The sequence below is a fragment of the Lynx canadensis genome, chromosome D1 (assembly GCF_007474595.2).
Source record: "Lynx canadensis isolate LIC74 chromosome D1, mLynCan4.pri.v2, whole genome shotgun sequence".
Taxonomy (NCBI): Eukaryota; Metazoa; Chordata; class Mammalia; order Carnivora; family Felidae; genus Lynx; species Lynx canadensis.
Window position 1 is genome coordinate 110,663,041 of NC_044312.2, and position 14,917 is coordinate 110,677,957.

General features: G+C 53.6%; 1 protein-coding gene across 2 annotated transcripts in view; it reads left to right on the forward strand.

Moving 5' to 3' along the window:
- GSTP1 (glutathione S-transferase pi 1) overlaps positions 1-10,226 on the forward strand; it is a 32,328-nt gene extending 22,102 nt beyond the window's left edge. Inside the window, exons 1-7 of one of the 2 annotated variants that reach the window (XM_030332534.1) lie at positions 7,324-7,385; positions 7,758-7,793; positions 8,106-8,212; positions 8,317-8,404; positions 8,743-8,846; positions 9,494-9,601; positions 9,766-10,226. In XM_030332534.1, the coding sequence (XP_030188394.1) occupies position 7,385; positions 7,758-7,793; positions 8,106-8,212; positions 8,317-8,404; positions 8,743-8,846; positions 9,494-9,601; positions 9,766-9,954 (633 nt within the window). In that variant the 5' untranslated portion in view covers positions 7,324-7,384 and the 3' untranslated portion in view covers positions 9,955-10,226. Of the gene's footprint in view, positions 1-7,323; positions 7,386-7,757; positions 7,794-8,105; positions 8,213-8,316; positions 8,405-8,742; positions 8,847-9,493; positions 9,602-9,765 lie in introns of those variants that run through there. The other variant, XM_030332535.1, reaches the window with a different exon arrangement.
- The last annotated feature ends 4,691 nt before the right edge of the window (positions 10,227-14,917 follow it).

Below are 14,917 nucleotides of genomic sequence, written 5' to 3' on the forward strand. Positions count from 1 at the left end.
TTTAATGTTTATTTATTTTCGAGACAGAGAGAGACAGAGTATGAACGGGGGAGGGGCAGAGAGAGAGGGAGACACAGAATCGGAAGCAGGCTCCAGGCTCCGAGCCGTCAGCCCAGAGCCCGACGCGGGGCTCAAACTCACGGACCGCGAGAGCGTGACCTGAGCTGAAGTCGGACGCTCAACCGACTGAGCCACCCAGGCGCCCCTAACTTAAATTTTTTTAATGATTTATATAGTGGGGGTTTCTAACAAACCTCAACAGATTTCTGTCTCTAAACCTTTTCCCTTCTGTTTAGATCCTCTAAGAGGTATCTGCCCCTTTCTCCTTAGTTCCTCCACCCTGATTCAGTCATTGGGCTGAGGTTTCTTGGGAAAAAGTATCAGGCTGGAGTTTCCTTCTCTAAAAAGGAGAAACAGTTCTAGAATTTGACAGTAGCAATCAAAGAAGCCAAACAGGTGAATCAAATGACCCTTCATCATTTTTTTAAATGTGTATTTATTTATTTTGAGAGACAGAGAGACACAGAGAGAATCCCAAGCAGGCTCCATGCTGCTAGCTCAGAGCCCAACCTGGGGCTCGATCTCATGATCTAAGCTGAAATCAAGAGTCAGACGCTTAACTGATTGAGCTACTCAGGTGCCCTGACCCTTCAACATATTTTATTTGCTCCATTGCTGATGGCACTGGAGCTAACTCCAAGGACACTAATCAGTCACCACCCTCTACCACCAGTCAAGTCTTCGACTCATATTGACAGAATCCACCGTGTATCTCCCATTAAGATTCAAATAGATCCTTCAAACCTGCCCCCAGAATGAATCAATCCTATAAAAAGAAAAATCCCTTCAAGGCATCAGGCCCATAATAAAATATTATAAGGCTCAGGGCCTCACTATCCCCTGCACTGGTCCCTGTCATACCCCTGTTTTACCTGAAGCCCCAGTGGTCAAGAATGGAAGTTTGTCCAAGACCTGCGAGCCATAAACAATAATGTTGTCTCTCAGCACCCTGCTGTTTCCAATCCCCATACTTTAGAGGCCTCCATCCCCACTGAAAGCAAATTGTTCACTGTGATCAATTTACGTAGCATGTGCTTCAGAAGCCCTGTGGATAAGGCCAACCAGGATCTTTTTGCCTTCACTTGGGAAGGAGAACAATACACCCGGACAGTAATGCCCCAGGGTTTCGCAGAAGGTCCGTACTTTCCACGCAACTTTTTTTTTTTTTTTGAGACAGAGAGAGACAGAGCATGAACGGGGGAGGAGCAGAGAGCGAGGGAGACACAGAATCCGAAGCAGGCTCCAGGCTCTGAGCCATCAGCCCAGAGCCCGACACGGGGCTCGAACTCACGGACTGTGAGATCGTGACCCGAGCCGAAGTCGGACGCTTAACCGACTGAGCCACCCAGGCGCCCCTCCACGCAACTTAAAGGCTGATTTGGATGATAGAAAGTTTTCTGTTCTCTCTCTGATTAAAAAAAAAAAAGGTTTTCTGTACACCCTACTTTGTTACCATATGTACATAATTTACTTGTCTGCTCTCCTCAAACCTCTTCAAAGGAAGACAGCGTCCACTTGCTAAAACTTTAAGCCAAAAGGGACATTAAATTCTCTCTCTAAGAGGGGCGCCTGGGTGGCGCAGTCGGTTAAGCGTCCGACTTCAGCCAGGTCACGATCTCGAGGTCCGTGAGTTCGAGCCCCGCGTCAGGCTCCGGGCTGATGGCTCGGAGCCTGGAGCCTGTTTCCGATTCTGTGTCTCCCTCTCACTCTGCCCCTCCCCCGTTCATGCTCTGTCTCTCTCTGTCCCAAAAATAAATAAACATTGAAAAAAAAATTTTTTTTAAAAAATAAATTCTCTCTCTAAGAAAATTGCAGTTTGCTCAAAACCAGGTTCAATATTTAGGGCACCTGATCTTGGAACAGGGGCTACACTGAGATCTAGAGAGGGTTCATGGCATCCTGACCTCCCCCAAACCCCAAACTAAGCCCCACTTATGATTAGATGCCACATGCTTGTGTCTAGTCTGGCTGTTAGTAAGGTTCCTGTGCATGCCAGACTCAACTTCCTGGAGGCCAAAGGAGACCATCTTGCTGATATTTCTACCAAAAATGCTCAAGGAAACCAAGAGCCAAACCTCTGTCATGGTCCAAAGGGATGTTCTTCCAAATGATAATCTAGAAAAATTTGACAAGAGATGCCTAAGAATTGGCCCCAGAGAGGGGAAAACAATATTGAAAATCTAATCATTGTTGGTTAAGAAGAGACGGACTATAGCCTGGGCCAAATACAATCTAGTCCTGCCAGACTCTAAAATTCCCATTATTGACCATAGTGCATACTTCAAATCGTTGGTCTACTGATAAAATGATAGCCTGTTTGAACCAACACTGGTAAGGAAGTATTAATAAGGTCACCAAAAAAAAAAAAAAAATGCTCACCTCACTTGTCATACCTCACGTCTTCCAAAATACAATCCTGGGATGGCCATCCATACCAACTCTGGGCGTTTAAAATTGCCCAATGGACCTTTCCAGGCTTGGCAGATGGACTTTATCTAGAATGCCCCATCTCATGGATATAAATACGTTTCAGTTATGGTTTGCATGTTTTCTCACTGGACTGAAGTTTTCCTTGTAGATAGGCTAAGGCCTCTTTTGTTGCCAAAATCCTATTAAAAAGGTTTTTCCTGCTTGGGGAACCCCTCCCATGCTTCACAATGGTCGGGGAACTTATTTCACCGGTCAGGTGCCCTGAGAGGGTTGTGCTGTTCAGGCAGTTCTACAACACTTTGACCATGCAATATCAACTTTAGTCCTCAGGGCTAATCAACACACTAACGCATCATCAAGACTCAACTGGAGGGCGCCTGGGTGGCTCAGTTGGTTACGCGCCCGACTTCAGCTCAGGTCATGGTCTCGAGGTTCATGGATTCGAGCCCCACATCGGGCTCTGTGCTGACAGCTCAGAGCCTGGAGCCTGCTTCCGATTCTGTGTCTCCCTCTCTCTCTGCCCCTCCCCTACTTATGCTCTCTTTCTCTCTCTCAAAAATAAGTAAACATTAACAAAATTTTTTTAAAACCTCATTGGCAAAATTTATAGAGACTCCTCAACTATCTTCGCCCAGGACATTGCCCTTGGTCCTTCTAAATCTTGGATCTGCCCCCTTTGGAACTCATAGACTTTCATCCTTTGAGGTAGTCACAAGGTGCCCAATGTGCTTTGCCCCTGCCTCCTTTGATCCACAGCTAGTAAAAGGAGATATATGTCAATATTCTAAAGGCCCAATTGCTTCTATTGAAAGCAATCATGCTTTGGTAGAACAACCTTTTTTTATTTGTTTATTTATTTATTTTTTTTAATTTTTTTTTTCAACGTTTATTTTATTTTTGGGACAGAGAGAGACAGAGCATGAACGGGGGAGGGGCAGAGAGAGAGGGAGACACAGAATCGGAAACAGGCTCCAGGCTCCGAGCCATCAGCCCAGAGCCTGACGCGGGGCTCGAACTCACGGACCGCGAGATCGTGACCTGGCCAAAGTCGGATGCTTAACCGACTGCGCCACCCAGGCGCCCCTTGATTTTTTTTTTTAACATCTATTTATTTGAAGGAGACAGAGCGTGAGTGGGGGAAGAACAGAGAGAGACACAGAATCCAAAGCAGGCTCCAGGGTCAGAGCCATCGGCACAGAGCCCGATGTGGGGCTCGAACCCACAGACCATGAGATCATGACCCAAGCCAAAGTCGGATGCCCAACCAACTGAGCCACCCAGGCGCCCCAGGTAGAGCAACCTTTTTACGGCACACTCCAGGGAGATGAGGATATTAACCCTCACACCTTGCAACACCGAGATTGTTTCCTCTATTGGAAAAGACACGTCCACAACGATTCTCTTCAACTTCATTGGGAGGACTCCTACCAGGTACCGTTAGCTAACCCTAGTGTCTCCAAACATCAGGGAATTGACTCCTGATTCATGTGTTACATCTAAAGAAAGCACCAGGGTGCCTGGGTGCCTCAGTCGGTTAAGCGGCTGACTTTGGCTTGGGTCATGATCTCGTGGTTCGTGAGTTTGAGCCCCACATCATGCTCAGTGCTGACAGTGTGGAGCCTACTTGGGATTCTCTCTCTGCCCCTCTCCCACTTGTGCTCTCTTTTTCAAATCAGATAAATGAACTTAATAAATAAAGAAAGCACCAAGGCCCAGTCGGAACTGCACATGGATTGGTGACCTGCACGTAAAGATTTCCAGTAATTGAAGCAGACGACATCCAGTGGAGACAGCTTTCCCAAGATGAGTGGGCCAGGCCTGTGTGCCCCTGTCTCACTGTTGTGTCTTACTATGTTTTCTCCAGACAGATAACACTCCCATCTGATTTCCCAATCTACTGCAAAAAGGGGAAACCTCTCTGATCGTCGGATTTGTCACCAGAAACTTCCATCTGTTTATGACAACAGCGATCCCTTAGTTCACTCTTTAAGTGAATTGACCAGAATCCCAAGTTCCACTGTGTGCCTAGATTGTTCCTGAGGTCCCTTTTATAAGGTTAGAGTACTGAACCCACCAAACCCCATTCCTTGCTTCAATTTAACCCTCCCCTGGGATGGGAAAGCAAGATCTCTCAAATATATATAAATATAAATAATATCTGTCTGCCATCTATCTATCATCTATCTATCTATCTCCAACTGTATCTATCGTGGGGCAGCCAATATAAATAGGGCCATTTGTCAGCTTACTGACACACCCATACATCTAGGTACTCTTTAAACACGTAATAATGCAGCATTGAAGTCTTGGCTGAAGAGTGTTAATTCTGTATACAGGTCAAGGGGTCCATAGACGGTGCTTGTGAGGGAGCTTTATGCACACCCCCCGGCTACTCCTCTAAATGTGGGGTTTCTGACAATGATGCCCGGGCTGGGGCAACGCCTTGTCTTGACAGCTGGAGGCTAAAAGGGCAACGTGCTCTTGCCGTGTTTACGATTCTATTTTCTTTTCGTAACAAATCAGAAACCCCTCATTGATCTGTGCCATTTCTTCTCCACGGCTGCCTTGAACAGGAGCTCCCAGGAGACGGACAGGATTCCGAGTTTGCCTCCCCAGGCAACTTTTCTCCCCAGGGTTGGAGTAAGTGCGAATGAGAACGTGATTGGAAATCTCTCCCTAACGTCAAGAGAGCAGGCCAATTCCACAGCAAATACAGGAGCAGCCGGTTAACGAGCACTTAACTCGTTGTCTAAGACGATTGCATAGCCCTTGATTATCTCCTTGCCGAACAAGGAAGCAGCTGTGTGATAGCAAACACCATCTCCTGGCTGCATGTAGATACATGCCTCAGGGGACGTAGAAACCCAATTGCACAAAATTAGGGCTACAGCAAATTGCACCTGATTCTCCGTGGTCCTTTTTTTTTTTTATTGGCTACCTTTGGCCCTCCCGTCCCGTCTCGTCTCCCCTTTATTGGGGTGATGGTAGGGTGGTCCAGAGTTGACGGCCAACAGAGAGTCCTTGAAGATGTGTTTGGTGCAAAAAGGTGATTTTATTAAAGCACGGGGATAGGACCCAGGGGCAGGAAGAGCTGCGCTGGGGTCCTGATGGGTAACTGATTATATCCCCTCAGGTTGGGAGGGGGTCAGGAATAGAATAAGTCTCTAAGGAATTTTGGAAGCAAGGTTTCCAGGGCCTTGAGGGGCTAGCTGTTGCTAGGGAAACACCATTTATTACCATTTAATAAGACCTCAGTCATGAGACCCTTTAGCTATGTGGGGGGTGGGGGGGCATAAGCTTGGAGTATGATTGTCAGCATATATATTGGGGCAGCTGAGATTTAAAAAAAAGACAGGATCCTGGACGTTAGGCTAGTGTTAGGCTAGGGTTTTCTCTTGTCCCAGCAAAGTGTCATCATTGAGGCCAATGAGGTCCTAGAGGGAGGTTTCAAGGACTTGTCAATGGGCTGTAGGCAGTAAGGGAATTTAATTTTTCATTTGCCTTAGTTTCCCACATTACCATGGCAAGCACTTAAACCCCTCTCCTTTGTTCTTGGGTAGCCAGGAGTGTCCGAGGAATATCACATATATTCTGCCGGGGTGTGTGTGTGTGTGTGTGTGTGTGTGTGTGCGCCAGCCTGTATTTAATCCTCAGATTGCCCCAAGCTCTGTCATCACCTTCAGGCCTAGGGGCACAACTCAGAACCATCATACAATTTAGAATTGTCATGTTGCCTTTAATTACGTTTTATGTTTCATAGCATTACTTTTAAGTTTTGTAGCCGTTGCATGTCAAATCATTGTAGAAATGATGTACCCAATAAGGTGATGCCATTCAATGCTTTGAGATGATCTCCAACCTGAACGACTTTGAAAAGATACAGACTCCACAGAGGAAATGCCTGAGAGTCCTCCCTTCTACCCTCCTGGTTACAGATGTGGCGTCAGGGGTTTCCCATCTGTGTACTTTCCCTCCAATGTGGGACATGCCACCGGGGAAGGGTCCTTCCTGGCAGGAAGGGACAAAAAACCCACTGAATTTGGAAAATGGGACTCTTGATCATGGGTGCTTTTGGAGTGGGGAGAGGAAGGAGATTTTGATCAAAAGGGTTCCCCCTTTTGTGAGACTGAATAAAGAAAACCTCATGTAAAATAGGGGAGGGGGGGACCTCTCTGCCAGAACACTCCTCCTCAGTTGCAGACCCCACAGGAAGACTCTTTTTTTTTTTTTACTCTCCCAGCAGGAGGAAAATAACCATTTTCTCCTCTCCTCCTCCAACAGCCCAGCCAATGAAAATCCATCACCCCCTCTTTTCTTCCAATAGAGTTTCTTTCAAAGCAGCCCCTCTCCGCTCCCTCCTGTTTCTCTAAAAAGTAGAGTTCCTGTCCTTTGTTCCCTGGGCTTGCCTGTGGTTTTCCCATAGCTTGCTTGTCCCGAATAACACTTCTCTGCTGTTCCCGAATAAACCCATTTTGCTGGTAAAATAACCGCCCGTTTTGTTTTTCTGGTCGACAAAGGCTTTGTGCCTCTGAGGTCTGTGAACCAAGCGGGGAAAGCAGCTGCGGTGGGCAAACGCGAAGGGCTCTGGAAGAATCCGGCCGCTGGTGCGCTGGCGCTGGCCGGGGAGTCATCAGCGCCGGGCCGCTGTCGAGCACAAACTTCGGGCCACCTGTAGGGGGCGGCGGGCGGGCTGGCAGGGCCTCCGGCCGGTGTGACGGTGGGCTGGGGGCACCCGCGGGGCTCGGGACCGGGGCTTCCGGGGCGCCGTGAGTCAGCATCGGGGTGGAGCGGGACGGGGATGGGCGGGACAACCCTTATAAGGCTGGAGGCCGGGCCGGGCCTGAGCTCCGCCGCCGCCACCGCCGCCTGAGCCGCCGCTGTCCGCGCTGCAACCAGTGAGTCCCCCCGCTTGGGCCTCCGGGGGAGGGGGGGGCGCTTCCAGAGGCCTCGGGGCGCTCCCGGCTGGAGGCCAGACCCTCCCCCCCCCAGCTTCGGGACAGAGTTCCTGGAAGGCCCTGCACCCCCGCCCCCCCTTGCCACCCCCGCGCGGGGATGGGGATCCAGGGGACCCACGACGCCAGCGGCGCGCGGTTGGCTCTCCGGGGCGGGGGCGGGGGGCTCGGCGCCTCCAGCGCAGAGACCTGCTCCCGCGGTCCCCGGAGCGCCCAGAGCCGGCAAGGGGACCCCAGGGAGGACGGATTGGCGCTCTCTCCCGTCCGTAATCGCCTCCTCCCAGACCCTAACAGACTTCTCTCCGTCCGCTCCAGTGCCGCCCTACACCATTGTCTACTTCCCGGTCCGAGGTAGGCGCCCTGTGACTGGCAGCGGGGGGAGGCAGAGGTTGGGGCTGCAGCCCACGCCCCTCGCCCACCTGGGGAGCACCCCAAGACCCCCACCCCGCCCCTCCATCATGTGGGTACTAGCTAGGAAGGGCCTCCTTCCCTGCTCCCCTGCGCTCCCTAGGCCCGAATATCCGCTCTCTCCACCTTGGCCCGTCCCCTCCCTAGTGTCCAGGGGGGGTCGTCATCGGAGTCCCTGCCTCCACGGCCCCTCCCCAGGGTGCTCTGAGGCTGGGGTCTCCCCGCATCCCCCCACCCTGTCCTCCCCTCCCCCAGGGCGCTGCGAGGCCATGCGCATGCTGCTGGCCGACCAGGGCCAGAGCTGGAAGGAAGAGGTGGTGACCAAGGAGACCTGGCTGCAGGGCCCGCTCAAGGACTCCTGTGTGAGTGGCTGCCGTGCCCAGAGGGGGGCCAGGGGCTGGGCAGCTGGGGGGGGGGCAGCCAAGCTCCGCATCTCTGACGGAGCTGTGCCCCCCCCCACCCCCAGCTGTACGGGCAGCTCCCCAAGTTCCAGGACGGAGACCTCACTCTGTACCAGTCCAACGCCATCCTGCGACACCTGGGGCGCACCCTTGGTGAGTCTTGAGGCTGCAGGTGGCAGGGCGGGGGGGGGGGGGGGCAAGCATCAGCCAGTGTTCCCACACATCTCCTGGTTACCCCCCTCTGAACCTCCTCCGTTTAAATCAAGCTGCCTGGTGAGCCCTGTGGGATGGTGGAAACAGAGGCACGAGGAGGTTATCTAACTTGCCCCCAGTCAAGCCTGGGTCTGCCTCCTGCTGAGCTCTGAGCGCCTACCGAGCGTCAGGACCGGCCTTCCGTCCTTCCTTCTCCACGGCTGTGCCCACAGGCAGCCACATGGCCTGCCAGTGGCATGTCAGACGCCCAGTCATGCTTTGGCTGACTTTCTCCCCAGGGCTATACGGGAAGGACCAGCGCGAGGCAGCCCTGGTGGACGTGGTGAATGACGGGGTGGAGGACCTTCGCTGCAAATACATCACCCTTGTCTACACCAACTATGTGAGCCCGGGCGCCAGGGCTGGGCACGGTGGAGTACAAAGAAAGGCTTGCCTCCCTCCGGCCTGGGAGGGCTGGGCTTCTTAGTGGCGGGGGAGGGGAAGGATCTGTAGCCAGCTTCTGGAAGCAGGCGCTTGCCCTTTGAGGTGCAGAAAATATCCTGACTTGGAGCATGTCTGAGGACCTGGGGCCAATTTTGCAGGGCATGTGTGTGGCCGTAGGGGAGGGAGAGGGAGCGTGGCAGGAGTTGGCACTGGAGGGGCAAGAGGCCCAGATCCTCGGGGCCTCGAACTGGCTGGCCAGATAGTCCCCTGATGGCAGTGGGGAACCATCGAGGCATCTTAAGCAGGGCCGGGTATGGGTGTGAGATCTAGAAGGATCTTCCAAGACCTCTGGAGTAGATTGGTGGGAGACCACGGCAGAGGCGGGGGGGGGGGGGGTAAAGAAGAATCCACGGCTGAGCTGGACAGGATGTGGTGCGGCCCTGGGGATGGGAAGCGAGCAGGGGGGCACTGGGGCTCCGGCCTGGGCGGGTGGTGATTCACGAACTAGGGCAAAAAGAAGGGGGCGTCTCAGGGCTGGGGCAGAGGCTGGGGTGGGCGGCAGCGTGGGGGTCAGGAGGGTAACACGCGGTGGTGTCTTTCTGGCAGGAGGCAGGCAAGAAGGAATATGTGAAGGCACTGCCGGGGCACCTGAAGCCTTTCGAGACGCTGCTGTCCCAGAACCAGGGGGGCCAGGCCTTCATCATGGGCGACCAGGTGAGCGTCTGGCTCTGTCCTGCCCCTCTGCACCACCCCCTTCTGGCGGAGGGGAAACAGGTGCAGAGGGAACTCAGGAACCCGTGGCTCAGCAGAACGGGGCGGACTTAGGGAAAGGCTCCCCACGCTCCCGCCTGCTGAGTCCCTTGCCCCCTGCCCTGCAGATCTCCTTCGTGGACTACAACCTGCTGGACCTGCTGCTGATTCACCAGGTCCTGGCCCCCGGCTGCCTGGACTCCCTCCCCCTGCTCTCGGCCTATGTGGCGCGCCTCAGCGCCCGGCCCAAGCTCAAGGCCTTCCTGGCCTCCCCTGAGCACATGAACCGTCCCATCAACGGCAACGGGAAGCAGTGAGAGTTTGCAGGACCCTCGGCGGGAGGTGGGGGCTGCCTGCCTCCCTTTCCTGGGGACCGATAAAATTTCCAAGCGAGAAGCATTGCTGGGAGCATTCAGTTTCCTGGGGAGGGGCTCTCACAGCCTCAACAGTCAGGTTTGAGGGAGGGATGGGGCAGCCAGCTAGGTCGCTGGAGTCCTAAAACACATGGGTGTATCTTCTTAGGGCCTTCAACCCAGTCTGCTGAGCTCCAGGAACAGGAATAAAGAGACCGAAAAAATTAAAAAAAGCAGTAAGAGAAATGAACTACGGTTTCTGCGCCGGAGATGCCCACAGTCTAGAGAGAGAGAAGAGGCTCGCTTAATATAAAATGCTTTCTGGTTTCAGCAGGGCCACCTGCCACAGGGCCTCCACCCGGGGCGGCGGAGCCCAGGAGCCGAGGGGCCCCTGGGGAAGGGGGCTGAGGGTAGGAGCTGAGTAGCTGTGTGCGGCCCGGGCTGGGTCAGTGGGAGGAGGGGCAGTCACTGCTGTTCCGGGGGGGGCCCTCCCGGCTCCCCACTGCGTCTCGGACACAGGAGCAACCCTGCGCCATCCGCTGGCTCTCCCCCCGCCTTGCCTCACCATCCACATTCCCCGGGCAGAGAGTGACATGCGAAAACGACCCTTGCCAGGGGGTGGGGCCTCTGACGCATTCCAGTCGGCGGTGGGCTGGGCGCAGGGTGGGCAAATCAGTCCCGGGGCGGCCGCTGCCCCTGCGAGATCCCAGCGCTGTCCTCTCCAGCCTCCAGGACAGGTGATGGCAGCCTGGGCCCCGTGTAAGGACGACGTGGAGCAGAGCCCCCGCTAAAGTGTGGCGAACACGTGATGTGATTGAGCAACGACCCTGCGGTTTTACGCTGCTGGCATTTTAGAGCTGTTGTTACTGCAGCATAATCTGACCCATCCCGTCTGATCCCTCCTTTGTTCTCAGGCTAAGGGAATCCGGTCAACTCCCAGCGTCATCCTGCCTCTGCAGGGGTTCGGGGAGGGGTTCAGAGAGAGGGCCGTGGGACTACCTCCCCCCCTACCCCCGCCCCACGCTGAGACCAGGCCCCTCTGGCTCCCCCAGACCGGACCCTGAGAGCGGTCAGTGACGGTCAGCTAGAATCCCCTCATTTGGTGGTGGAGGAAGACCCTGAGCTAAGGGAAGCCTCTGGAAGCTGAAGGGCCCAGCCCTCTCCTTGGCACGGACATTCGGCAGCAGGCCGGAAGGTGGCACAGATAGGTGGGCCCTGTCCGAGGACCGTGGGCACACTGATGGTGCTCCTGCTGGGCAGCGCCTGGGCCCGGCCGGGTGATTTGGCCACCGGTCGGGGGAGAGCCCAGGGGGACTTCAGAGCTAGGCCGGGCCCGCTCCTTCCGCCCTTCCTCGGGCAGCACGTTGCCCTCGCACATCTTGTCCTCCGCATCCCGAAGAGCCCGGCCCCGTGGACCGACGGAGACCGGTCTGCCCTCCTTTTTCCTCCACATCAGCACCTTACGTTCCTCTTCTGGGAGCCACGGGCCTAGCTGCCTTCTCGAGCAGCAAATGGGAGTGAGCGGTGCTCTTCACTCAGACTTGCTGGCGAGGGGGTTGGCTGCTCACTTGTGTTTGGCAGAGACTCAGCAGGCAGGGGAGAGGGAGGGCTTCGTGCGGGGATAAAGGGAGGCTTCGGGTGTGCCCGGAATGGAGGCTGCTGGCCTGGGGAAGCAGTGAGCGGGCTCGGGAGAACTGGGGTGGGGGTGGGGGGGCAGAGGTGGCTTTTTCTGGTTGGTCTTAAGTAGGAAAAAATAAAAACTGGGGAAGCTATCACTTGTGAATGATGTCCTGGACATTCCGGGCAGTTGTCACCAGGCTCGCTGCCTGGCTTCCTGCGTTGTCCCCTAGAGCTAGCAGTCTGACTTCCCGCAGGCGCGCCCCACGGCCGCCGGCTTCCTGGCTGGTTATTGCAGACAAGAGGTTGGTTTTCTGGGCGGGCTGCGGCGGGTCGCGGGGTCAGAGTTCTGTTTTCCCCTGTGGTCTGGCCACTGTCTGCTGTGTTCCCAGCCTCTCGTCTTTCTGGAGACGGGGGACCCCAGCCAGCTGGAAGCCTCTTCCTCAGGCACTTAAAGCCAAGCGGAGAAGCATCTTGCAGGGAGAAAACAGGAGCCTACACATCCTCCTTTTGGGGAGCCGCTCCTGGCCGTTCTGAGCCCTGGGGGAGCCCGGCCACTTGACCACGAGGACCGGCCTGGGTCGCCCATCGGAACACCAAGACAGAGGTGGTGTGCCAAACGGCACTGTCCCCAGGCACGTGGTTCCTTCAGGACCCGCTGAGATGGCCCTGAGGCCCCGGGAGATCCCAGGAATTTGGAAGAGGCCAAGACTGGGGGCCTGGCACGGGGGGCCTTGGCGAAGAGGTTTAAGAGTGGGTCTGTGGGAATGCCTGTCTGGAGGATCTGGCTGCAAAAAAAGCCACACAGCTGGGGCTGGTGACCTCCATCAGGGGCTGTCGCTGCATCACCCTTCCCCAGCAGACCCAGTGCCCGTTAAGTGGGTTTTCAGCTGTGGCAACTAGCAAGTGGTAGGTCTTCACTTGGCCCTATTCAGTGGGTGGGGCTGCGTAGCCTGCAGGCCAGGGGAGGGTCCTCATACTCAAATCTTGAGACCCCCTGCACAGCCCTCCAGCCCAGCTTCTGGAGCGTGGGCAGAGGCCCATAGCCCAGTGGAAGACTGGAGGAATCCTCTGGGAGAAGCGGAAACTGACATTTAGGGGCCCTGGTGACAGGGTCTGTGTTTGATAAACCCTCAGCTTTCCCGCTCACCCCTGACACGACAAATGTCAAAGGACAACAGATAATTGCCAGACAGTTGAGAGAACTCTCTCACGTAAAAGAGAGACAGCAATAAACGGGGAAAGAAAAAGAACTCAGAAAAGATAGGGGCCGTGCAGGTGGTATCAGAAAAATTCAAACCAGCTTTAATCATTATCTTCAGGGACATAACCAAAGATATTACATCCAGGAGGTAAGAAAGGGAGGCTATTGTAATGTTTATTTATTTTTGAGACAGAGAGAGACAGAGCATGAACGGGGGAGGGGCAGAGAGAGAGGGAGACACAGAACCCGAAGCAGGCTCCAGGCTCTGAGCCGACAGCACAGAGCCCGATGCGGGGCTCGAACCCACGGACCGCAAGCTCATGACCTGAGCCGAAGTCGGACACTTAACCGACTGAGCCACCCAGGCGCCCCAAAAGGGAGGTTATTATAAAGAGTACTCAGGAGCTCTTGGAAATTAAAAATGAGATTGCAGAAATGAAAAATCTCAAGATAGAGTTGAAAAATACGCATGAAAATTAAAAAAAAAAAAGATAAAGGCATGGAAAGATAAGAATAACAGTATTATTCCAGGAGGTCCAGAGAGAGGGAGAAAGAAGAGGGTAGGAAAAAAAATAGTAAAATAAAAATAACGCAGTAAGTTTTCCCAGGACGGAAGATGGGCTTTCAAGCTGAAAGGCACAATGAGCGCCGCGCATGTTGACAAAAGAACCACAAAGCAGATCATAAAATTCCAGTGTCTTCGGGAAGGAAATGAAGACCCTGCCTGCAACCTTCCAGAGGGAGAAACAAACACCACACCCAGGGGATAAGGAATCTGGAACCTTGTGATTTTGACACGTGTTCACAAGTACTTTATGCTTGGCGTCTCTATGCCCTCCTTGTGGCTGCCTGGATGAAGACAGTGGAAGAGACATTGTGGGGCTTCTGAGGTTGAGTCAGGAAAGGTCATGCAGCTTTGCAGTTTCCCTCGGGGACAACTGACTTCCGTCATTGTGTTAAAAAATCCAGCTACCCTGAGGCTGCCACAGGGAGAGCCCACGTGGAGAGACCAGAGAGGGTAGAGGGGGGCAAGTGAAGGAGGGAGAGAGAGACACCCCAGCCAGACAGTGAGCCACAGCTGTTTCAGACTCCGGCTCCTCCTTCAGCCCCACTAGGGAGGGAAGAAGCCCTCAGAGTGGCCCCAACAACAAGTGGCATCTGACTGTGGTCACGAGACCCTGAGTGAGAACTGGGTAGGGCCATTCAACCCCCAGATTCATACTCTGACAAGGTGTCCTTGGAAGGGGATGAGAGAGAGAGAGAGAGAGAGAGAGAGAGAGAGAGAGCATGATGAAGACACACCTGCTCCCTGCTGTCCAGACCTGGAAGTGACACTCTTCACTTCTGTCCCATTCAGATGCAAGGGGGTTCTGTGCCCAGGAAAAGGAAATGAGTTTGTGATAATCTACTCAGGGTCTGCCATATACAATCACAGATGCACGCACGTATAGGATGTGAACATGTAATAGCAGTGGCATCATAAACAAGTTTGAAAAGAAGAATTATTTAATATTAATAAAACTAATACATCGTATTGAGGAAAAGTACTGGATCCTTACCTCACACCATATACAATAACATCCAAATAGATCAGTGGTTCTCAATGTGTGTGTGTGTGTGATTTTGCATCCAGGTTACATTTGACAATGTCTGGAGACATTTTTGTTGTCACAACTTGTGGGGTGCTCCTGGCACTTAGGGATGCTGTCAAATGTCCTATGATGCACACAGGACAGGTGCCCACACCAAAGAATTATCCAGTCCCAAATGTTCAGTGTCAAGAATGAGAAACCCTGAAGTAGGGTTTGTCTACGTGTGATGAGAAAAATAAAATATTAACAGAAAAAAAAAAAGTAGGAGACTCCATGACTTCGGGCTTGCGATGACATTAAAAAAAATTTTTTTTAAATGTTTATTTATTATTGAGAGACAGAGAGGGAGATAGAGCATGAGCATGGGAGGGGCAGAGACAGGAGGAGACAAAGAATCTGAAGCAGGCTCCAGGCTCTGAGCTGTCAGCAGAGCCTGACGCGGGGCTCAAACTCACAAACTGTGAGATCATGACCTGAGCCGAAGTTGAACGCTTCACCGACCGAGCCCCCCAGG